Here is a 26,669-nt window from a genome sequence, read left to right as displayed (position 1 = left end):
ACGTTATGAGAAAACCTTGAATAAATTCCTTTTTTGATTTTAATTTGATCGAAGATACTTTTTTCAGATTTGAGTGTCTTAATTTTTTTGCATAAGATTTTGCTTTCATATTTTTCACTTTTTATGTAATTTTCTTGCATCTTCCAGTTGTTTATTATGTTTTTTTCCAATAATAAAGGTTTACAGACATGAAAATGATATATACAAATTTTTTTTAGTTTAGTTTATTCACTGTCTTGACCCAAGTCGATAGTGTGATGGAGTTTTATCAACTGCTTTTTCCAAACCATCTGCTTTTTCAGCCATATCTAATGTAAATTTGAAGGTCTAGAGGGGGAGGGCAGCTGCCCCCTCGCTACACCCATGAAAATCAATACTATTATTAACAGCTAAATCTGTCAAAGCTGAAAGTAATTAGACATTGAAGAATCGCATTGTGCCAAGTTAATATTAAACCTAGTATCGTCGAATTGCTTTCCAATGAAACACTAGATAACATCGGATTTTTGGTTCTATCAGAAAAACAAATGCATGGTAGACACGTTTAGGGGAATATATTTGAGTGCGAAGGGGGTTGGGGTCGAAAACACCAAAATACTGCCTGTGATTGATATGAATTTTTTCTAAACTTTGTCAATCTGTAACAATATAGCTGAATTCACGAGTACCCATAGGGAATAAACACAATTTCTGATGTTTTTCTCAGGATGCAAACGCCAACAATTTTCTCATGAGAGAAAATTTTTTGCTCCCCATCTTCAAGAGATTTCCCCTCCCCAACGAGGCCATAAGTGGAAAATAAAAATTGGTTTTTTTAATGTGGTTTAGAACAAAAAAAAGGTAAATTGTCTAACTGAGGCTCTAAAATTGTTTTCTGTAGGTTTTGGCTAATAAAAAACCTTGATGAGGATATCTGATAAACTTGTACAGATATTTTTAAAAAAAAACGTTAAGTCTGGACAGCTTTTCCTTCTTCCAATTTTCCATAAATCGGATAGTATGGACGCGCTATAAGCTTGAATTTGTAAATATTGCTTGTCGTTTCTTATACAATAGCTACGCTTTACTATTGTTACTATAAACCTGCATTTTTTCCAGATGCCACGCAAGTACAACCAAAAAACCAACAAGGGGGCAGGAGGACGATATACAGCTGAACAGCTTAAACAAGCCAAAGATGAAGTTCTATCATGTCAAATGTCTTTAAAAAAAGCTGCAAAATTTTACAACATACCAAGGACAACACTAATGGATCAGACAAAGAAGCAAAGGACTTTCCCCGAATCGCCCGCTGTTACTCTCGGGAGAGCTCTGGACCTACCTCCTGATGTTGAGAAGAGTATGGCAAATTCGCTGAAGGTCATGGAAAAGTGGGGCATGGGGCTTACCAAACAACAGTTCCTAGACAAAGTGCAAAAACATGTCAGCATGAACAAAATCAGTACTCGTTTCATAAACAACCGGCCAGGTGAGGACTGGTGGTTTGGGTTTAAGAAAAGAAACAACATCTCGCTTAAGAAACCTCCATCCAGATGCATGTTATTCAGCTACTAAGACAGGATATATGACTGCAGATCTTTTCTATAACTGGTTTAAAGATGTTGTCCTGCCTCATATGAAACAAAAACGACATCTTATTCTTGTTGGCCAGGACTCCCATTTATTCTTGGCCCTTGTGACGCTTTCTTCAGAGACGAACGTTACCATCCTCAAGTTGCCAGCCCATGCAACCCATGTTCTGCAGCCCCTTGACAGGGTTATTTTCAAAGGGCTGAAATCATCCTATGAGCAGAAGCTCGTGAACTGGCAACGAGCACACCCAGGTGACGGATTGTCACGACCAGGCCTCGTGAAAATTTTATGTCAGATCTGGGAGACTTACTTTACCCCTTCACTGATTCAAAAATCATTTAAAGCGACAGGAATTTACGATTCCGCTATTCCAGCGCGTATCAACAGCGACGTGGTCGACAACGCGAAGTTTGATCCAGCCAGGTTCAAACGATATGTTGAGAGTAAGAAATCGGAGACTCAAAATTTAGCAAGAGTGACTACCAGGGTAAACACTGCAACTGAACAGATTACCATTTCGGTGTTGGTTAGTCCGAAAAAGAATCATACGCATGACAAATCCTTTGAAGAACTTCTCTTGGACTCAGTACGTTGCCCTTCTCTTGATGCCTCAGCATCCAGGACATCTAGTAGGACAAGAGTTGCCTGGGAAGCTGAAGTAATCATATCTGAAGAGTCTTTGAGAGTGATTGGACAAAGAGAGAAAGAGAAAAAAGAAAAGCTAGAGAACAAAAAATGGAAAGTCAAAAAGAACACACTCAAGCCAAAACTGAAAAAGAAAGATGATCTTTCCAGTGAAGACTCTGACGTTGATGTCTCATCGGGTTCCTCAACTGACAAAATGGATATCTGTGATACTGTTGGCAGTGAGCATGAAGAGGAGGAGGAAAAGAAGCTAAACATACAGCTAAATGAGTACTATGCTGTAGCATACGATACCAAACGAGATCAACAGGGCTGGTATATTGGAAGGGTGCTTGATTTTCCCGATGAAAATCGTGTTCTTATAAAATATCTTCGCTGCCTGAGCCTAGCCGACTATTCATACGATTGGCCGAAAAAAGATGACATTGACGAAGTTGAAGAAAACTACATCTTTGCAGGACCATTGAGGCTCTCTGGAGCTGGTCCCTTCACTCTACCACCATTCCAAATTCGGCACATCATCAGCCTGTACAAGAAGCACATTAGTGCCTGCAAGTGATCAAAAGTTTGCTTTCTCGAATCTCTCTGATACTAATTGAAACTGCTTCTTTTTTTTTATCCTATTATTTGAAGTATGTCGTTACCTTTTTCATATTTACAATAAACAATTTGAAAAAATTCCTTTCTCAGAGCCGTCTCCTATGTACGGGTTAAAACCAGCACTGTCGGAGTTACCCCATGATAAGCAGAAAGCTGATGTTCCGCTGTGGCACATATAAACCATTAACGAGAGTTTTGGGTTTTTATGCTTTTTCCGTACATTGAGGGACCCTCTGTCATGTCTTAGTGTGGAATAATTTTTATCTCTACTTACATAAGATTTACCTGGGAGGTGCCTCATTTACCCCCAGACTCGGGGTAAGTTCGGCCTCCCTTAGATGGGTTACTTTGGTGTAGCAACTCATGGAAACAACAAAACTTGGGGACTTTTTGGATTGTGCGGAATATTATTAGTATGATCAAAAGCAACATCAAATAGTTTTTATTGTGGCAGAAACTCCAAAACAATCTTGGGACCAGATTAAGCTGAAAAAAACTCGATAAAGGGCCGGACTTACCCCAGTTCACCCTAGTATTAAAATTCCACTTTTTAGAGTTTCATCACTATTGATCCGGGTCGCTCCTTACTTACAGTTCGTTACCACGAACTGTTTGATTTTTTGAATAAGACTCAATCGAAGCTATACAATGACAGCAAATTTTCATCTTTCGGTGACACGTCAAAATTGCATCAAAGCAGAAAAATAACATACCAAAACTTACACAGGAAACATAAACCCCAACAAAGAGAAAAGGTGCTTTTCTATGCTTACATGGCAAAATCTGTACTTCAATTCCATTGGTTTACGTACATGACGCATTTTTGTAAGCCAATAATATTACTCCTTATTTCTGAAGAGCCAACAAACCCAACCAGTAATAAGAACAAAATTTTAAATTCTATCTGATTGGTTCTGCTCTGTGGAATTTCAAATATTCTCTTGTAAAAAGTATTGAGTCACAAGACCGTTTACATATACACTCCCTTTTTCTGTGGTAATAATCAGGGGTGCTAATGCACAAAAATATAGGGGGTGAAAGAATTTTTTCCAACTTTTCTAAATGAAGACATAAAAATGGTACTTTTCAAAATCCAGGGGAGTTGGTGGTGGTATTTACCCTCTGCTCCCTCCAATTAGAGCCCCTCATAATAATAACTTAAACTCTAACCAGGAAATATTACCAGGGATATTATGAACTGTTATGGCCACAATCAGAAGCAGAATTCTTTTCCACTGATCTAGCCTGGTCTTCTTTTCTTCTTCGGAGTAACCCAGCTCGCTAGGGCCATCTTCGGTTCGATTTGGATGACGATGACGTAATTCTGTCCCATTAGCTTGTACCGCTGAAATAAAAACAACTGTAAGATAAAAGCTTGTTTTACTACATAACCCGAAGTTATTATGCATACTCAACTCAAAGGGGGTTTTTGCATAGCCTACTCGACTCAGGAGGGATTTTTGGAGAGAAAAAAAAGGCTAAATCTACGAAGTTTTGATTATTTCTCATGGCAGTGTACTTTTCAGTATCACATCTCTTGGATATGGTATTTCAAAATGGCGAATGGCTAATTGTTCAAAATGGCGAAACGTTTAATTGAACGAAACAACGGAAAATTTAGCTCCTGGTTATTGGCATTTTTGCGTCCATTTGTTTACACCAGAAAACATTTACAGGTCTCCAAGATGTGGCAAAGCTAGATGTGGAACAAAATCTAAACAGAATCCAGCAACGTCAATTCATAACAATCCAGGGGAGAGGGTAAAATGTGTTTTTTAAAACCTGAGAGGCAGCAATATTTACTTTTTTTTTTTATTTTGTTCAATTAAGATGCAAAAAAGTTTAACTTGATAATCAGACAGTTGGTGATAACGAACTGTAAGTAAGGAGCGACCTTGCTCAATAGTATCCAAAACTCTACAAAAACGGAATTTTGATACCAATAGATAAATCAGAAGAATCAGATTTTTATGTTGATTTCAAATATATAAGTTTCATCAAGTTTAGTCTTACCCATTTTGTATTTTTAGCCAGAAAGATCACGGATACGTGTTTATTTGTTGTTTTTTTTCAGGGGTGATCGTATCTATCCAATTGTCCTAGAATATCGTAAGAGGGCTCATTCGAACGGAAATTAAAAGTTCAAGTGTCCTTTTTAAGTGACCAAAGAATTGAAGGGCAACTTTACCCCCACCCACGCTCATTTCTTTTACCGAAGTCACCCAATAAAAAAATTTGAGACAGCCATTTTGTTCAGCACAGTCGAAAATCTAATTAATATGCCTTTGAGGATGACTTAATCCCCCACAGTTCCCGGGGGAAGGGCTGCAAGTTATAAGCTTTGACCATTGTTTACATAGAGTATTTTTTATTGGGAAGTATACAAGCGTTGTCAGGAGGAATTTTTTTTTGTGGGGGGTCGGGGTCGGGGTAAGGGTTACGGGGGAGGATCTTTCCATGGAGGATATTTCCTTGGGGGAAGGGACATTTATATGAAGCGGGCGCCAGATTTCCCAGCATTATTTAAAAAATGATCAGAAATACAACAAAAAAACAAGTTTTTTTCAACTGAATGTAGGGAGCAACATTAAAACTTAAAACGAACAAAAATTATGACGTATATGAGGGGGTTCACCTTATAGTCAATACCTCGCTCTTTACGATAAAGTTTTTTTAGTACTTTCAAAAGAGCTACCAATTCTAATTAACCAGCCTTTGTGATTCAGGGATTTGTGACTCGAACAAAATTCGAACTTTAACGTAAAGAACGAGGTATTGACGAGGGAGCGAACTCCCTAATATAAGTACTAAAACATACGTATATAGAAATTCGTTACGTAAGTTAATTCGTAAGTTACGTCAGAACAAAATTTTGAGGAAGCCAATTAGCCAAAAAAAGGAAAATTAATATGCGAGTTTCGTTTTAATTATTCATGTACGGTGAGCCAAAATCAAAGCTGCATTAATTCAAAAACGTTAAGAAATTAACTAAAAAAACAAGTTTTTTAACTGAAAGTAAGGAGCGACATTAAAACTTAAAACGAACAGAAATTATTCCGTATATGAAAGGGGCTGTCCCCTCCTCAACGCCTCGTTCTTTACGCTAAAGTTTGACTCTGTCTCGCAAATTTATTTTTTAAAACAATAAAAAAATTTAGCGTAAAGAGCGAGGCGTTGAGGAGGGGACAGCCCCTTTCATATACGGAATATTTTTTGTTCCTTTCAAGTTTTAATGTTGATCCTTACATTCAGTTAAAAAACTTGTTTTTTTTTTTAGTTAATATGAATAAGAAAAGCCCCGATATTTCGGAAAAATTAGGGTTTTGAGGGGGGCCATAGACCTGAGGCCCTTCCCATACGAGGTTCTCTACATCTTCCACTTTTTTTAACAGCAAAAATGAAAATAAAACAAAATAAAAACCAAGAACATTAACCTGTTCAATCTGTTCTTATCTTTCATTTAGGATATTTGGATATGAAGTACCTAGATTTTTATCACTGTTGCCAGGGCAATGATAAGTCTGGGAAAGTAGAGAAAGCGACCTTTATCTCATGTTATATATCTTAAATTAAAAATTAAATCTCATATCTCAAATTTAGACAAATGGGACAAAAACGAAGGTTCTTGCAATTAGAAAAGGAACTGATGAATGAAATCCTTTGAACTCAGAAAAGGATCAAAAATATACTTGAAATTGGCAATGGATATAAGGACAAAACAGCTATAAGCATTTTGATTCACTACAAGTCATTAGCTAACAAGTGAATTACTCTCGAACGGGACTGAAAGTTTCCCAAACGAGTATTCACTACAAATGGTTATCTATCAGAACTGTTCGAAAGGGGGGGGGGGGGGTACCGCGGCAAGAAGCCCCGAACGCCATGGCTGGGAGTTGCCCACATTGATTATTTTTTCACTTTGATTTGACTTTCTTGCTTGAATTAGAGACAGAAAGGAGCGCTGTAATTAATTTTACCCCGGGAACCACCAGCCCTAGGAACAGTTCTGTACATCCAGCATACAAAATTGGATGTCCCAACTTTTAATAGACCAAAAAATCCAGTTTAAAGTCATTTAGAACTTTTCAAAATCTTCTGAATTTTTCTCAAATTCCTAATTCTAATGGGTCTGAAAATGTCTAAATAACTTCGAACTGTATTTTTGATTCATTTGAAAAAAATCGAAATTCAATTTTTAACAGATACCACAGTATCCAATATTGGTGAGGAAATAGTAGAGATGACCCTATAACTCCGGTCACCCACCCCTACTGCCACCTACAACTTTTTTTTTACATAATTTATGTCTGTTTGTTGTCAGTGAGAATGAAAAAACAGGAATTTTGTCACATTTATGGATGTTTCTTGGATGGTTATGTGTGTTGGTCAATTTATTTGATTTTTTTCATGGATGTCAACAGCAATTCATGGTTTTTGTCAGTGAGAATTTGAAAAACAGGAACTTTCTCACTTTTAAGGATGTTTTTATTGTTTTTGTCAGTGAGAATGAAAAAAAAGGAACTTTGTCAAATTTATTTGATGTTTTACATGGATGTCAACAGCAATTTATGGTTTTTGTCAGTGAGAATGTAAAAACAGGAATTTTCTCACTTTCATAGATTATTGAGTCTAATGGGAGCAGGTCAATGACACTTCCTTCACGTTGTTGCTCTCAGCAAATGTTTTGAGTTTCCCGGAAACAGTTAAATCACGTGTCTCCTTCTCAGCCAATCAGAGGGCTTGTTTACATAACAATTTGACCTTGAGATTTCGTATATAACGGGCATGCAATGTGATTAAATTATCAGAAAGTATTTTGACACAGTTCAAACAATAATGGATAAATTTGATGAATTAGAAACCATGTCAACTTCAATTTGCAATGTAAATACATTTTTTATTTTCAAAATAAAATTATTTTCCTTGGTCGACCTCCAGTATCTTCAGGTACATCCCCCCCCCACTCTAGTAAAAACATCACGATACAATCTGTATACTCGATGGACAACAGAAAATCTGGTCTCTAGACCCTCAAAAACTAACCCCCGCCCCGTTGTTTTTCAACCCAATTCTAGCAAAAATAAATAATTTTCTTTTCATTAAATTTAGCCTTTCTCTAATGCGATTTAAAGTGTCTGCTGACTTCTCTCAATTTTTAATGAAAATGCCGTTCTTTTTTGACACAAGACTCCAGTGCAAGGCCTATAATTAGCTGTCACCCCTTTCCTGTTTGTATACATTAGGTGGCTTTAGGCAAAGGAACTGTTCTTCCGTCAAAATTAAAACACTTTGATGCAATTGCAATAATACGCGATGCTAGATTTTGGAGAAGTGAAACGGATTATTTTCAAATTAAGGTCTAACAATATATTTAGGACATTATGTAAAAGGGGGGGGGAGGGGGCAATGCCATCGCTTCTAGCAGCTTCGTTGTAAAATGAAAACAAACTGTGCAAGGCTAGAAAGAAAGGTCTTTTAGAGTTGCATGAAGCTTATATTACGTGTAAATTGAATAGCATTTTAACCTATGTTTGCAAAATTTAGGCCTACAGGTCACTGGGTTAAAGATCTAATTTAAAGCCTATAGACTACTGATTGTCATGATTTATTTTCTTACAAGTTGTCTAATAAAAACATTTGATTTCTAAGCCTAATATATTTCTCGCGAAATTTTTACTTTTTGCTTTGCTGAAAAAGGGTGGAGGAGGGGCTTCTTTGAGATAAATGCTTTTCTAGACAAATTATGTCTGACAATAAATTCTGTAGAAGGAGGTACTAACTTTCTTTCTGTAAAAAAAGGGGGATATTATTTTGATACTAACTTTTTCTCTTCTTTTTAAGGTAAATTATGAAGAATTTGTTGCCCCTCCAGCTGTAAAGAGAGCTATGGGTACCGCAAATAGCGAAGAATGCACGCCTCCTCCTAGTAAGAAAGCGAGAGATGACGAGACAGCCCGATCAGTGCCCACCCCAATGCAGTCTGGGCATAAACCGAAAAGACAGTGGGCCACAAAGGGTGGAGAACCCCGCTATACAAGCCAGCGACATCGATACCGCATCTATGCAAGCCCCTGTAAGAGCAACAGTTGTTCAATATGGCCGCTGGCCGAAACCCCCCAGCTCCACACTGCCACCTCGTCAAGTACAGCCATCTGTGCAAGCCCTTGGCTCGACTGCACAAGTCACAAGTCCTGCACAAGTCGCAGCCCAATCTGCGTAAGAAATTAATGACGTCGGCCTGTCCGCCCTCCAGCATGCACTACCCGGACCATCTGGCACCCAAGTGCAGCCAGGATATTCAAATGTGAGCATTTTTTTCCTACTTATCTATTTCTTCCAATGTTTTTTCTTTTCACTATTTTTCAATCCCAATTTAAACTTGTCACAGAGATATTAACCCCCCCCCCTCAAACCCAACCATTATTTTCTCTACCCTCCCTCATAGATATCTAAATGCAATTTTATTGCAAAGAAACCACTCCTCTTTTTTCTAATCTTTGCTATTTTCGCTATTGCTATCGCTTCGATATCTCATAAGTGAATATTTTTATGTAATTTCTAGTCAATTAATAATCACTGCCTCTGAAACTCAAAATGCTATTTTTCTAATCTTTACTATTTTCTCTGTTGCTATCTCTTCGCCGCCATCTCATAAGCGAATATTTTTAGGTACCTTTGAAACTCAAAATGCTATTCATCACATAGTTTTAAGAGAGAGTTTATTCCATTTGTCGCATATCAGCGTCCTAATTTGCACTGAGCCTTACATCGTGCCAAAGATATTAGCGAGGGGAAAGCGAGTTAACGGTTCTCGGCGTTTTGAAGTTCAATCTTGGAAATCGAAACACTCGCGACGGCTCACAATAATTAAACTCATGAGTTCACTGAATCTGTATGGAATTTCAGTAATGAATCAGCTATCAGCCGAGTAACATCGTTTGGCTAGTGCTTTTAACCTAGGTTGATGTGAGATAAAATGAATTGAAATAGCAAAGTGGGCGGAGTTTTGTTTTGTGAATGCGAACAAGTTTTTTTTATGTAAGGAGTCTGCTAATTAATGATTACGCATAAACAGAAGTCAATTTATTAGCTGAGGGTTCCAATGCGAATGATTTGAGGAGTTCCTGTTTGGCAATTTATGTGTTAGCCGTGCATTAACGGCTTAGCGAACTGCACGACGGTACTTATGTGGATAAATAAGAAGTACTTTTTCCGGTAAGAATATTCAAATTTTTTATTTACTGGTTTGTGATGACGAGGAATAAGCGTAAACGTAAATCAGAGGACCAATTTGGATCGGTTTCGCATGACGAATCTGGGCATTCCTCTTCAACGCAAAAGTCAATAAATCGTGCTTCGATCCAGTCATTAGCGGACGATTTCTCGAAAATTCTTGAAATTGTAACGGAGTCTCAAAGTACATTAAAATCAATTGACACGAGATTGGCTAATCTAGAAAATCGAGTAATTTCTGTGGAAAATGCTCAAGCTATCTTACAATCCAATGTTGCTCAAGTTGGTAAAAATTGAGATGTAGTAAATGAAGAAGTAATTTCACTAAAAACGCAAATGAATATTGTATCCACTGAAGCAAAATATTACCGTGAAATGACATCTTCGTTGTCGGCAAGATTAATGGCAGTGGAATATTTATCTACAGAAAATAACATTAATGTGTGGACTACGGTTTGCGATGATGCAGCCACTGCTGAAAGTTTGTTTCAATAAATATGTACCAATGGTTTAGAATTAACAAGGGTTTCAGACCTTACAATTCTTACGAATAAAAAAGAGCAAAAGTTTTTCAAAGTGAATGTTAAATCACGCGAGGCGAAGTTAATGATTTTACGCAATGGGAAAAAACTTAAGAACAAGACTTTCGGTTCAAATACAGCTATGAATAATGTTTACGTCAGCGATGATGATCCATTGTGTGTTCGTGAAGCGCGGAAGAGACTTTACGATACTAAATCTAAATTGAGTAGAAAGAGTATTCCAGCTTGGGTATCTAATACTGTTCCTCCCTTCATTCAGATTGAGAGAGAAGGTGTTGGAAAAGGGAAATATATGTATAATGAGCCAATACCAGAGCTACTTGATTGTTGACTCTAGCATTTCATTTTGTTTTGTTTTGATGTTTAGAGTCATTTTTTGCTATTATAAGATGAATTTTGTATTCGTGGTTAGCGGCACTAGCACAAGTGTGTGCCTGATGAAGAAAACCAATTATATTTTTCCTCGATTGCATTATCCTGTATTTTTTAATTTGAGTGAGATTTTTCCCTTTTTATTTTCCATGAGTTTTTTTTGTTATATTGTATGGGCAGTGGGTTCAGTGGCGGGGATTTTCTTTTGTACGAGACGGTGGAACGTGTTCTACTGTCTTGTATGGAGGGTTCCATGTTGTTGTACTTATTGTTTATGATGATATGGCAGGGTGGTTTTCGTCGCTATTTATGTTATGTTGTATCTTTTTATTTTGTATTTTATTCATGATAAATTTAATTTTTAATTTATTTTCTATTTTTTTCAGTTTTTTTTCTTTTGTTATTGATTGCGGCCTTCCTGGATACTGGAGATCACTTGTGGTTGTTGTAAGTAGAGTTAATTTTTCTATTAGTTTCCTCATTTGCCTCATAAGCTTGTGTCTTGAAAAAATGAGTTGGATTATGACAATAATAGATTGAAAAAACTTCGGAGAAATTTATTGAGTTGGAATGTTCTGTGGACTGGGGTCTTAAATCTGGAGTATGATGAAGGACCAATGGAAGATTTTCCAGTGGTTAAATATAAATTTCCAGTTGATATTGGAAATAAATCTACTATGAGTCCGCAAAGTTTGAGCATTTTCCATTTGAATTGTCAAGGTCTTTCTAGTTCATTTAATTATTTAACAGAACTATGTAAGATTTCTGAGTTGGATCTGCTTGCACTGAATGAAACGTGGCTTCGTAATCATACAATTAGTCTACTTGAAATTGATAGTTATGACTGTGTGACGCAAAATAGGGAATCGCGATTACATGGTGGATTGGCTTTATATTGCAGGAAGAATATTTCAATGAAAATACGGAATGATCTACGTGTGAATAAAGAGATGGTTTTTGAATAAATGGTTGTTGAACTTTGTAAGTCAGGAAAATTTTTCTTTGTGGTGGTTGTTTATCGACCTCCATCTGTAAATGTGCAGGAATTTAGTGATTTGCTGGAGCGGCAAATGGATAAGTTGTCAGGTTCAAATCGCTCATGCTTTGTTTGTGGAGACTTTAATCTTGTTCTATTTTCAGTAAATGTAAACCCGAGAGTTCGTGAGTTTTTAAATGTTATGTTGGGTTACGGTTTAAGACCAACAGTTAATATATGTAGTCGAGTGACTTTGCGCTCGGAATCACTTTTGGATAATATATTTGTTAATGTGAAGTATGATTTTGCTGATGTTATTTTGAATGATGTTTCTGATCATTTTGGTGTTCTTGTTGTTATTAGTTAGTTTGGTGTCCCTACAGCTATGAATATACCATCACAAATTTCTGCATTGAAAATGGATGCTGAGGCTCTTAACATATTCAGAAGAAAATTAAAGAACACTCAATTTGACTTTTTAGAAAGTAGTGATCTGCAAGTGAATGAAAAGTTTTCATTGTGGTATTAAGAAATAACTAAATTACTAAAAGAAAGTTGTACAATTATTAAAAAGCCGGCTTTTCATGTTACCCCTAGAAAACCCTGGGTTACTAGAGGACTGATGAAGGCCATATCAAATCGATGACTGCTATATAAATATTCTGTAGTGTCTCCTGAGGCGAAAGTGAGATACAAGAAATATAATTGTGAACTCAATAACCTATTACGAGAAGCGAGACTTAATTATTATCGAAATGAGTTTAAAAAAAGTGCAGGTAATCCCAGGCGAACGTGGAGAGTAATTCACTCTGTTCTCAGCCCTTCCAAAAGTTCAATTTTACCTGAAAATTTCAACACTGATGCTTCGATTGTAGATAATATGTGTGACCATTTTTCTATTGTTGGTAAACGGATAGCGAACTCCACGAGAAAATTTTCTGAGGATGGAACATACCACCAGTTTTTACCTGAGGAAAGTGATGTATCTGCATATCTGAAACCAGTAACTGCTAGTGAATTACGTACCACATTGTGGAACATGAGGAATAATGCTTCGGGTGCTGACTTCCTTTCATTGCGTCTACTTAAGTATGTTTTCTCGGAAATATGCAACCAGGTTTGTGTTCTATTTAATAAGTGCCTAAAAGTTGGTGTTTTTCCTGATTTTATGAAAATTGCTAGAGTGGTTCCGCTTTTTAAGGGCGGGGAAAAAAATTTGCCGAATGATTATAGGCCTATTTCATTGCTGCTAGTTTTATCGAGAGTTTTTGAAAAATTGATTAGTGGCAGGATGGTTGATTTTCTGGAGAATAAAAAGTATTTTAGTAAAACTCAGTTTGGATTCCGTAAAGCACTGTCGACAGATCAAGCTCTTCTTTTTCTCAGGACTTTTGTGAACGATGCTCTGGATCAAGGGTGGAAAGTTGCATCTGTATTTTTGGACATTGTGAAAGCCTTTGATGCAGTGGACCATGGAATTCTTCTGGTGAAGCTGAGGAATTGTGGTTTTCGAGGTATGTTTTATCGTCTATTGGAATCTTTTCTCCAGGATAGAAATCAGTTTGTCAGTGCTGGTGAAATTAAATCGCAAGTTAAAATTGTTGAATTCGGTGTCCCTCAAGGGTCTGTTTTGGGGCCACTACTGTTTCTTATATATACTGATGACCTGCGAAATGCTATCAATGGACTGTCTTTTGATTTAAAATGTCGTGATACTGGAGCATCAAAATCTATTTTGCCTTATTTCGCTGATGACACGCATCTAACTGTTGCTGCAAAAACAGGGGAAATACTTATACAGAATCTTCAGACTGGCATGTTAAACATTGAGAAATGGATGAGGGTTAACAGACTTCAGCTATACCATGCAAAATCCCATTTTGTAATGTATGGGAGAAGTAGCAATTACTACCCTTGGATTGAAAAAATACAGTTAGGTGAAAATATTCTGCCTCGGGAAGTTTCGACAAAGTATCTAGGGGTGATTGTTGATGAGTGCCTGAACTTCAAAGAACACATTTCATGTGTTAGTGGCAAAGTCGCCAGAAATGTTGGGATGATGAGGAAACTGAAGCACTTTTTTCCGACAGTCATTATGAGATTGCTTTATTTTTCCTTTGTTCACCCATACCTTCTATATGGTTGTCTTGTGTGGTCAAGCACGTTTTTAATTCACCTTCGTCCCCTTAGAAGTTTACAAAATAATACCCTACGTGTTTTAACTGGAGATAATCATAATATATCTAATCGACATAGGTATAATCAAGTCAATATGTTACTGATTGCTGGATTATTCCGTTTTTATAATGCTGTTTTTATGTTTAAATATACGCGCGTATTATTACCTGAGTGTTTTAGGGAAATATTTACAAGTGGTGTTAATTTCATAATTACTCGACTAGAACATCAACACTAGTTCGGCAACCTCAGGTTATTACAAAGCAATCTGTTTTTTCAATAAGACATGTTGGCCCTCGGGTATGGGAACCATTAACGCAGGCAATTTCAACAATTGATAAGCTAAATGAATTTCGAAGTAAATTAAAAGGACAGTGTTTGTCTACATATGAGTTTTAATCCTTGCTAGGCGAATTTTTTCTCAAGTGATTGTGACACTTTTTTTTTGGGAGGGCGACGAGGAGGTAGAATAGAATGAATGATTTTTAGTTTTGTGTCTTTGGTATCCAATTAGGTCGTGAAATTATTAGAAATTAATTTATTTCGTTTATTTTTTTTTATTTATTTTCTTCTTATTATTTTTTGTACTTTTTTTTGGGGGGGGGGTCTAAGGCTGGCTGGTAGTAATTGTGTATGTAGGGTTTTGTAAAAGGTGATGTTTACCCATACAAGTTTAATAAACTTCGGGTTTTGTTGTTAATGTGTTGTATTTTTTTTAATAAAACCTTTTTCTCTCTCAAAAATCTGTATGGAATTAGAGAAAAATACATCAACTTTTGACGGGCATTATGTAAAGGGGGCCGGGAAGAGCTGTGGGAAGCGCCGCAGGATGCGCCATGAGGCCCGATACGCACCGCTAGGATGCGCGACAGAGATGCGTCGCGGGCCAGAGAAGCGCCGCAAAAAAAAAAAAAAAAGCTGATTTGAACACTTTGAAAATAAACTATTTTTTGAACAAATTAGTGCCCTCTATGTAAAGCGATGTTTTAGATTGTAAATATCTTAAGTTGGAACTTTCAGTTGAATTAACCAAATGCTATTAAGCGTGTTTTAAGCAATAATAATCCAAATTTTAACAGTAGGGGATGATTTGAACACATTGAAAATAAACTATTTTCCATTTATAGGTTGGTTCATTGGTCCCCTACTCACCATCGAGTGAAGAAGAGGAGGAAGAGGCAACGGAGTTTCAAGACAATTCAGCCATCAGTGACTGGCACGGTATTATTAATTCCATTGAAGTACCATCTAATATTGATGAGATTATAGAAAAATTTTTCAATGTAGAACCTAGCACAGTTTAGCAGGTGGACTTGAGCCCAAACACTTCACAAATTTTAAAGGATTTTACAAACGAATTAACTGGGAACTCTCATCCAGCCTCCGTTAGCCTAACGAGTCCACTTCAAACAACTGAAGTGGAGCATAGCCCAAATATTGTTGAACAACTTAGGGGAGGGGGTATAACTTTTCCCGATGTTCAATTATCCAATGCAATTTTAAATAATATCGTTGTTTTCACTGCGACGTTTTTGGATCCTGATAACTCACTTATGGGGGGAAATTTTGTGTGTGATCCCGTAGAGATTGTGCATGCTTATGTAGATAAAATTTGTGCACTACTGGAGAAGCACATTCAGTTGTGGGGGGGTAGGGATACAATTAAGGTTTCTATTGTTTTAAAGGTTTGCTATTTGAATGAGGGGAAAACCGAGGCTTACTTCCATTATATACATTCCGAGATACGCTTAATTTATCCGAATTTTGAAAATTTTGAGGGAGTGTTTAGCGAGTGGCTAGGGCAAATTATTGCGTGTGTCAAGGACTACAATGCACAAGGGAATAGTTCAGCAGTTTTATGTAGTGAAAATTTAAGCATTAATATATGAAAATTTAAGAAATATTTTATGTGCAGAGGGGGGGGCTAGGTCTGAGAGGGATACTATTTTGAATTATGATCCAGATCTAGTAGGTTGTAAAGGTGTCCAGATGATCTGTTTTGAAACAGATCAAAAGTGTTTCAAGTATGCTTTCCTCATATCAACATACGAGCCGCTAGCACGTGACTCTACCAAGACGAATTTAGACAACTGGGCTGTACATGGAAAGGACGGGTCCGATGTCCCAATTGTAGATTTTTCATGCTTAGATGGAAAATAACCAGTAAAGCTAAAATCTATTGAAAAGTTTGAAAGAGTTAATGCCCATTTAAATATTGACGTTAATGCGGTACAGTATAAAACAGAATTTGAAGATGGGGTTCATTCTAAAAAGAAGGGGGCGGTTTTCCCAGTAAGGGGCCCGTCAGTTGATTTGGTCAAACACTGGGTTTGGTTGTTATACACACCACCAAGTGAACCAAATGCAATTGGCCATTTTAATCCGATTACCGACATTAGTAGAGTTCTGGGGGAGGGTAAAATGGGGCGGGGGACACGTTTCTACTGCCCGACATGCCTCTCTAGATTTTGGACTGAACTAAAGTTGCAAAATCACATGAAGCACTGTAGACAGCATGAATATCAGACAGTGGAAACGGTTTCAGGGGATAGGGCCATTTTACGCTTTAAAAATTTCCAGAACACCCTTCTCCAGTGCAACAAAATATCTTTAGACTGTGAAGCTAAGCTGGTGGAGGTGAATGACCCCCAATATCCAAACCGAATCAAAGAACACCAGGCCATTGCAGTGTCTTATGCTCATGCGCAAAGAGACAGTTCTAACACCATGCGGTTGTTAGAAATAGTTGAGACATTGGATGAGAATGAGTTTATGGTCAAGGCACTGACTAAACTAATTGGCACGGCTAATGGCGCTATTTCTCGTTTGAGAAATACCCATTATCCTATGCTGTTGTCTGCAGAGGATCGACTTGCGATTAAAAATCAAAAAATATGTTGGGTTTGTAAGGGGGAGTTTGTAGAGGTGGATAAGGGGACTAAAGGGAAAAGCGGGGGGAGGGGGAAAGTCAGAGACCATGATCACTTGTGGCAGGAAATATCATCTGGGGGTAGCAATTTTAGGGGGGTATTACATCAATCATGTAGCCTAAATGTTAGCCAGACGTTTTTTATCCCTGTTTTTATTCACAACTTTAAGTATGACCTAAATTTATTTTACCAGCACTTGACCGTATGCATCCGGTGGGAGTGGAAGTACATAGTCCATGGGTAAATAATTCATTTACCTACAACATTATTCCCATATTGGCCAAGAAGTTATTGCTTCTTGAAATGAAATGGCAGGTAGTGGATAATGGGCGTACGTGCTGGAATAAAATCAGGTTTTTAGATTCTTTTTGTTTTTTCCCCAAGGCATTGAGTCAATTGATTCAAGTGCAGAAAAGCGACAATTTTGATAGCTTTCCCTTGCTTAAACAGCACTTTCCAGACAGTGAAATGTATGACCTATTAACCAGCAAAGGTGTATACGCATACGATTATTAGTGTTGTGGCGCTCGCTTAAGTGGGGTGAAACTACCTCCAATTGAAGCTTTTCACAATTCAATGACTAACAGTGAATGCACAGCCGAGGATTATGAGTCTGCCAAGAAGGTGTGGTCCAAGGGGAATTGTAAAAATGAGTGGGATTATTGTAGACTGTACTTGGCCAGTGACGTTTTAACTCTGTTGGATATAGTCTGTAAGAATACAGACCAAATCTATTCAGAGTTCGGGTTAGATATAGGATATTATTTTTCCATACCCCATTTAGTGATGGATTTAATTTAAAAAATTAGTAGGGAGGAAATAGGCCTAATCACAGATGTAGATCAAAACCTTTTTGTAGAGCGTTCAATGAGGGGAGGGTATGTTTTTCATGGGGACCGCGTCTTGTCAACCGGTCAGAGCGGACAAAGCATCGATGCAAAGTCAAATGCAGTGTTCTTGGACATGAACTCCTTATACCCCTTAGGAACGTCTCACTACTCTTTGCCGTATAGCAACAATAAATCGCTTGAAAGTTCATGTGAGTTCCCGGACTATAACATCGTAAGGAAAAACGGGCCATAAGGATAGTTCTTTGAAGTTGACAGGCAAATCCTACTAGCGCTTCAAGACTCCGTCAAAGATTTTGTTTTTCCCTGTATCAATCGACCAGTGACCAGGGACTCGCTGAGCCCCTACAATCGATCATTGGTTGAAGATATGGGGATGCACTGGACCCTCTCTAAACAGAAACTGATTGCTGATTTGGACCCTCAAGAGAACATCGTTGTGCACCATGTGCTTTTGCACTGGATGGTGAACAATGGTTTCAAGATCACCAAAATACATAGGGTTCTGCAGTTCAATCAGCGACCATATTTGAAAACGTTTATCGATACTTTTGTCGATAAACGCTCTAGGGCAAACTCCAAGGTAGAGAAGGAATTGTACAAGCTCATTCTAAATTCAGCGCTTGGCAAAATGTGTGAAAGCGTACGTAACAGATCTCGCTGTGACGTTGTGACTGACCCTCTAGAGTGTGCACGAATTATTGCCGATCCCAATTTTACATCTTTCACGAGCATAGAGGCTGGCATGGTTCTTTTACACAGGCGAAAGAGAAATGTGGCACTGAACAAGAATATAGCAGGAGGTAGTTCAGTACTTGAAATTTCAGAAAAGCTCATGTTGTCGTTCTTTTACAATGTGTGCAAGGTGCAATGGCCACGGGAGGGGAGGTTCAGGTTTACTATGGTGATACGGATTTTCTGCTTATAAAACTACTTAGGGCTGATGATTTAGAGTGGGAGTTAGAGATGAGAGAGTAAATCATCTTATAGATGGATACGACCCATTGGAAGCCATCACTTTAACATAATCGTGTAAAATGTCAGGCCCCCAACCAACTATTAAAGCTAAAATAAGAGACGGGGATTGATTTGATATCCAGGGGGTGTTCCCGGGTCCTAAAGTTTATTGCGTTAAAACTCATAATGGGGATGAAAAGAAGACATGTAAAGGGGTGCCTACACATTTTGTAAAGATCAATTGCAATATGAGCGAGTACAGCGACTGTGTAGAAAGTTGCCTAGTGCCAAGAGCACAAGTGCTTGCAATTCACTCTCTACAGTATAGAAATTATACTGTGAGAGTGGAAAAAAATGCAATGTCGTGTATATCCGACAAAGTCTATGTGCTCGAAAATGGTGTGAGTGTCCTGCCTCATGGCCACTATCGTATTTCAGACCGAGTTGAATGCATAGACTATCGTAATCAACTTGGCCTGGATAAATTAACCTAACTAACCAACTAACCACCACCACCACCCCTGACCCCACAACCCCAACCACTACCCGGGAGCCGTGACGACAACTATTGTTTTCCCCTCCGCGGTGCCCGGGGGGGGGGTCCCACCCGCGGCCGGCCTTCGGCACCGCGGCCCTGGGGGGGACCCTTTTTTTAAATTCATAATGTTCAACTGTGCTAGTTCATGTTCCAAGTGTATTTTTGTTGTTGTTGTATAGAAAGTGTTATTGTACAGAAAAGTGTTTAAAGACAATAAGTGCTGTAGATGGACAAAAGTGTTGTACAGAAATGTGTTATTCATGTTGATGGACAAAAGTGTTATCAATGTTCATGTTGAACAAATACAGTTTTCATGTTGACCATGAAGTTTTTTCAGGTTCTTGTTGAATAAGTGTTATTTTTATCATTGTTCATGTTTAACAAATATTTGTTTTCATATTGACGTAATAAATGCTGCCATGAAATATTGTTTTTGTTGTTCTTGAATAGATAGATCTATGGGAAAATTACTACTTATTCATTGGACACATATGATTTACAGTTAGTTGTAGTCCGACTATTGTCAGCAGCATGTATCAATTTAAAACACCCTTCAGATCGTTTCTGTGTGGTCCCTCAATGTCGGGGAAAACAACACTTTCAGCTAAAATAATTCAAAATTGCGATAAAATGTTTTTGGAAAAACCTGGTTATTGATGATTTGGCTGAATCCATTGAACAGTTCTCACAGGAAATGCTACAACTGTTCACTGTTCGCTCCCACCATGAACACATTTCCATAACCCTAGTTCTACACAATCTGTTTCATCAGAGCAAATGTATGGGAACCCTTGCTTTGAATTGCACTATCTATATTATCTATCGGGTTGTTCGTGATTCTAGCTCGCTCATAACTCTCAATAAACAGATATACCCAGGCGCCCCTAAATTTCTGTTGTCAGCGTACACTCAGGTGACTAGCAAGCCCTATGGTTACATTTTGCTGGATCTTAATCAGAGCACGCCAAAGGATCTACGTGTAGTCACCGACATTTTCGACAATGAAATTACAGTATATCTTCCGGTGAACAGTAGAAAAGGTTATTAGTTAACATTATCACACTGAAGAAACTACACGAACAACGGCATTTATTTTCCATTTTAAGCACTTCAAAACCCTTGCTTAGGAAGGCCATACTCAAATATGGTGTTGACAATGATTTCATTAATCTAATATCTGAACTTTGTTTAAATTTAACTGAGGGCAATGTTCAACTGCCAGAAGGTGTTAGACAACAGACAAAGCAACATCGTTCCACTGTACGTGCCTTGGCTTGTAAAAACAAGGGAAAAAAATTTAAAAGAAAACATCTCCTTCAAGAGGGCGGTAGCTTTTTCTGACTTTTACTGCCAATAATTGCAGGACTTGTAAATAGTTTTCTCTAGATGGCAAAACCCTATAAATTAACACCATTTGAACTTGTCCTCTCGCCCGTCGAACATTTTGAAGACAATCTAAGGAAATTCATTAATGATGAGAATATTGCCGATGTTAAAAAACTACTTTTACTTCAAGATGCATTGCGACGTATGGACAAACATAGACATTATCGTGAGAGACCTGCCACCGTCACCGATCTCTCTAAACAGGAAACATCTCCTAATGATTCTGTACAATCAAAAGAGAAGGACTTGAACTCAATTGTATTGAAAATTGGAAACCTATTGCCACTCACCTATCGAGAACAGAGTAAAAGAGTATAATCTTATCTCGTGTTGGAAACTGGTGCTCAAGTTCAAGTCGACAGCACAGGGAAACGAATTATAATTCAGGGAAAAAGTTATAATCTAGTTGATTTAATTTGTGATATAGTGACGAATCGTAAAGGACTTTTATCCTTTGACGATAATCTATACACCTTTCTAAGTGCATCAAACTTTCCCTAAAGTCTTATTGGCAATAAGCAAGTTCTAAAGAAACTAAGAGAACATAGTCCACCAACAACACCAACACTATTTAAAAAAGATGAAGATTCAATATTAGAAAATACTAGCAATAGTGATTTTGCAACACCTTTGATTGCTAGTCGAAAGCGAAAAATAATTAAATAGTCTTCAAGTGTGCAAAAGGGGAGTGGACGTTACACAAAGTGTTTGTATTCAAAAAGGTTGAAGTTCTTAAAGCTGTATGAAAATATTGGTGAAGCGGGAAGTTTAAGTTCTCCAAAAACGCTTTCTAGAGTTGTCTCTGGCATCACATTGAAAAAAGCAAAAGAGTATCTAGAAAATGAACCAAGTTACACCCTACATCGGAATCATAGGCTTCGCAGTAAACAATATCGACAAACTAAAGCCTTTTTCCCTCTGCATATAATGCAAATGGATCTTTTAACTTTAGACGCAGTTCAACGGCGTCGCAATGCACCCTACAAATATATTCTAGTGGCAATCAGTGTCTTTAGTCGCTATGCCTATGCCATTCCACTGCGATCAAAGAGTGGTGTTGAAGTTGATCGGGCCATTGAAAGTATTCTTGAACAGGATTCGTATAGAAAAATTCAATCGGATCGTGGTAGTGAATTTGTTAACCCTCATGTGAAAAAGGTTGTTTTGAAATATAATACAACACTTTATCATAGTCACAGTCCGATAAAGGCTGCATTGGCTGAACGATTAATAAGAACGATTCGTCTATTAATTTCAAGATATTGCACATTGAAAAATACACCGGCTTTTATTCATGATTTAGATATCGGGATGTTCATTATAGTGAAAATACATTTGATGCTTTTCTAAAGCAATACTCCAATGGCAATGAGAAGAAAAAGAAGAAGAAATTCAATGTTGGTGATACTGTTCGAATTAATAGAACCACCAATATTTTTGAAAAGGGGAATTATTTATGGAGCACCGAACTTTTTAAAGTGTCCAAAATTCTAGAATCTGAACCCATAACATATCGACTGAGAGACACCAAAGATGATGTGATTCTTGGCGGTTCTTATGAATATGAACTGCCAAATGTTGGAAACACTAGTGAAAGTTATCAAATTGAAAAGATATTAAAGAGTCGTACTCGTAGGGGCAAGAAACAGTTGCTTGTTCGCTGGCTAGGATACAACTCAGATTTTGATTCTTGGGTCAGTGCTGAAGATATTAACAATGCCCAATGATTTCTATGTGACTTTCATGTCCAACGTTTCTGATCCACTCTACAATGATCTGAATAAAACAAGTTATTTTTGGACAAAACTCTCCCCCACCATCAATTTCAATGGAAAGTATGAAGTGGATCTTGTCGATTGTATCCTCAAAAATACCTATGACATCCTGAGAAAGGATCGTAAATATGAAATAAAAATTAGACCCTATGATTGGCCGCCACCACCAGGTGATCAAGAACAAATTCAAAAATCAATTGGATGGATTATCCATATATTGAATAACCCTACGAGGAACTCACCTGTATGAATGCTTTATGTCGTTCTATTAATAAAAGAATTTCCGCTCGTAAAAAAGGAGCTTTTCATTTCAACTATTCAAAGGAGGAGGGCAAGATCTACATTAGTTCACCAATTGCCGACGAAAAGGTTATTCTCAATGATAACCTAAAAGAGATTCTTGGCTTTAAGCTCAATATAATCAATGTTAAAAGGGCCGGAAATACTAATTTAATATTTGCTGACTACCCCCCTGCCGTTTCCACAGGCACTTGTATATTTCTCTACGCTTCACTTGTGGAAACATCTTAGGTCTGTAATTCAAATGTTCCCCTCCTAAGAGCTCTTGAACGAAAAACCAATCGAGAGCATATTCACCACTATAATATAAAGTATCTTCAGTATATTTCCGTAAACACTTCCTATTTGGAACTCTGTCAGTTAACACTAAGAACTGAATTAGGTGATCCCATAGCAATTTCAAAAGGTTTGGCTGTGATTACATGTCATTTTCGGCCCATAGTTCAAAAGCAAGATATTTAATAAAAAACGGGTATTCACTTTTCCTGATATTGACTTCTATATTAATATTCTTGGTCCAAGACAATAGGGCAATGGATTGGACTACTACAATGGTTACTCGTCAATGTCTGGCTCTGGTCTTGGCAGTTGGTTTGCTAAGCTCTTTTGCTCTCCACTACCACTGGCTGGAAAAGATCTTGTACCGCCTGCGACCGATTTTGCATCCTCTATCCTCTACACTATACGATTGGGGCTCTGGTAAGGATTTTAAAAAAAGTACTTCGATAATTCTTAGGTCCAGTGCGCGAACCCTTGACGAGAAATAGAAACAGAATGGTAAAGTCTTAAAAAGGTCAAGAAACAATACATCATTCATCAATCTCTACTCAGGATGGAAACGAAAGACATCATTACTTTTGTCAAAGAAAAGAAGGGAAAAGCCGACGCGTAGTGTAAACAGAAGTCCCAGGAAGAAAATTGTTAGATTTAAACTAGATTTCTTCGCTTAAAATGTTCTACCTGCCGTATAAGGATTCTCAACCTTCAATCACTGCCTCATTGAATCTATTCAATGCTCAAAATGTTGATGTGAGTGTCAAGCATGGATACTATGAACAATTTTATGCACAACAACCCCTCTCTGATACTATCAACTTTCAAATTTATTCCAATGAAGACTACTTTATGGACATGTCTTCGACATTTATAGATTTACAAATGAAAGTCCGGAAATCCTATAATACAATGCCAGTTCGGGTCGATGGGATATCCTATGAAAATTGTATATTACATAATTTATTTCGTCATATAAGTGTCTACATCAATGGTACGCTGGTGAGCACAAGCAACAATCTCTCAAACTATGCAAGCTATATGCAATTTATGTTGATGACACCCCCGTCATACAAAGATTTGAGAGGCGCCTCCAATGGATATGAATATATTACTAATACTGATAGTACAGATGCACTTAAAAATGCTACAACTACTGAATTACATCTAGTTGGAAAAATATATCATGAAATATTTAATATACCCCTATGGCTGCCGCCCAATGTTAAAGTGGATATAAAATTGAAGGTTGCACCATCCAATTTCATATTGAGAAAAGAACTTGCTGCCAATCCCGATGTAAGTCTCTCTCTCACCTCGGCAATACTTCTTGTACGCAAACAACAGGTTATGAGTTCTGTTGCTTTGGCCGTGGAAAAAACTGAGAGCCAATGGAAATAATATTAAACTACTTGTTCCTCATACAATCACCAATCAACGTCATATTGCCATGGGATCACGCACCTTCACCGATTCATCCTTTATCAATGGCGAAATCCCCTCGAAACTTGGATTGTCATTTGTAAAGAGCGCCAGTGCAAGAGGATCATGGACTGAATGCCCACATAAATTCGAGATGTTTGGACTTTCATCTCTTGTGTGCAAAGTAAACGGCATCCCACTCTACAATCTATCTTTTGATAAATCCTATAGAAGATTGTATGGGTTGACCATGCAAACCCTAGATGATGATTCACAACCATTTGAAAATAGTATAACTGAAAATATGTTTGCTAAAACACATGGTATTATTGTACTGAATTTGTCTGGCACACAGGATATGAGTAGAGTACGTACGGGGACTGTGCGTTTAGAATGTACATTTGCCGACCCATTGGCTGAGAGTATTGCACTAATCTCACTAAATCAATATGAAACCTATTGGGAAATCACTCCCGAAGGTAGTGTTCTACTAGACTTGGCGCCATGAACACCAGTCAAATAATCAATGTATTTAATATGGATCCCTACATGTCCCAGTACAAATCCTATTGTCTGCCCTCAGACTATCTTGGAAAAATTCAAAGTGCGAACAATACCTTGATTATTGTTAATAGCAGTCCATCGACTGTGCTGACGGGTCATTGGCTGTGCATCTTTCAAACAAAGAAGACGATTGAATTTTTTGATCCTCTTGGCCTACCATATACATTCTACACACCTCACATCAGCAAGTATATTGAGAGCAGTGGGAAAAATATTATTCGAAATCGAAAGAGGGTGCAGGATCTAACGACTAAGAGCTGTGGCTTTCATGCACTACTCTTTTTCATGTTCCGATGTCGTGGCTATACTTACAAGCAGTTTCTCAACATTTATGGTGACAATCCCCGTCTGAATGACTTTCTAGTGGAAAATATACTTACAAGAGTATTTAATATTGATTTCAGTGCCCTAAGAGTAAAGTCCTTAAAAAATGTTTGTGAATTTATTTATTAATAAAATGTATATATACAACAGTGTCTTTAAATCTTCACTTTTAGATTTCTTCATCGGTGTATAGGCAATTGTTGTGAACGACTAATGCTGGTAAATCATTTGGATGCACTGTATATTGATCTTGATTGAGTAAATAGTCAGGGTCACATTTTCTGCAGTACAATGTAACTTCACTCTTGTCATATCTCTTTGTTTAGTCAATGATACTATTTGCATTCATATTATGAAATTCACGAGTTTCAATCTGTCTATTTGAAGCAATATCACATGCAGCGATTTCAAGAGGTAAATCACATTCGGTACCTTCCAAATAAAAATCACTTGGTTTATAGTCATAGTAGGCAGTGTCGTCACAGCGATGACGTAGAAACCAGATTGTCTTGTTACCCCAACAGTTGAATCGTAGACCAGATTCCTCTTCCCAGAATAATTTAAATCCACGACGATACCAATCCCGTAGAAATAAACTAAAATCACGTTTGGGATTCTTGCCAATCATATCGGGGTTAGTATTCTCTCACTGATCGCATTTTTCATAGTGACAATTGGAGCATAGGTCCCCCTTAAGATGAGAGTCACACACCTCTTAAAGACATAATTACATCCTTTAATTTGTACTGCATAGCCTCTATGTAATTTACAAGGATTACATAATTTACACTTTTCACTATAGTCATCTATAATTGTACAATTCTCACATTGAGTCCAACTGCCAAGAGTGTACAAGCACAATGGGCATATATAGAACATTTTTTGGTTTCCGATGTCAACTCACTCACAGCTAAAACGAAACTGATCGTCTTCGCTCGATAAATTCAAAGTGTAGGAAAGGGGAGAGGAGTAACTCTGTAACGTTACCTCTTTCGAAGGAGGAGCCATCTACATTGAATCCATTGGCAATGATTTCAAAAGTATCTCCACAATATGATTCTGCGTTGTTCCACTTAATATATCAATAAATTGACTATAAGCATTTGAATCACATCTTAGACGTTTCATGCAATAGTCCAATGGGGGAGAATCACTTTTAATTATATTGTAAAGTGTTTCCTGAGTGAATATCCTGCGTTGGAGAGATAACTCAAAAAAATCATCATCCAAAATC

General features: G+C 37.5%; 1 protein-coding gene across 4 annotated transcripts in view; it reads right to left on the bottom strand.

Moving 5' to 3' along the window:
• Nucleotides 1–26,669, bottom strand: part of Zip48C (Zinc/iron regulated transporter-related protein 48C) — a 100,973-nt gene that overhangs the window by 37,827 nt on the left and 36,477 nt on the right. For all 4 annotated transcript variants that reach the window (XM_089103761.1, XM_089103759.1, XM_089103763.1 and 1 more), the window contains one exon: nucleotides 4,001–4,162. In XM_089103761.1, the coding sequence (XP_088959887.1) occupies nucleotides 4,001–4,162 (162 nt within the window). The remainder of the gene's footprint in view (nucleotides 1–4,000; nucleotides 4,163–26,669) is intronic.

The sequence above is a fragment of the Artemia sp. Qi Xiang Cuo genome, chromosome 17, assembly GCF_049724085.1.
Source record: "Artemia sp. Qi Xiang Cuo chromosome 17, ASM4972408v1, whole genome shotgun sequence".
NCBI lineage: Eukaryota > Metazoa > Arthropoda > Branchiopoda > Anostraca > Artemiidae > Artemia > Artemia sp. Qi Xiang Cuo.
Note: the sequence above shows the minus strand (reverse complement) of the source record. Positions and strands in the feature narration are given on the sequence as shown.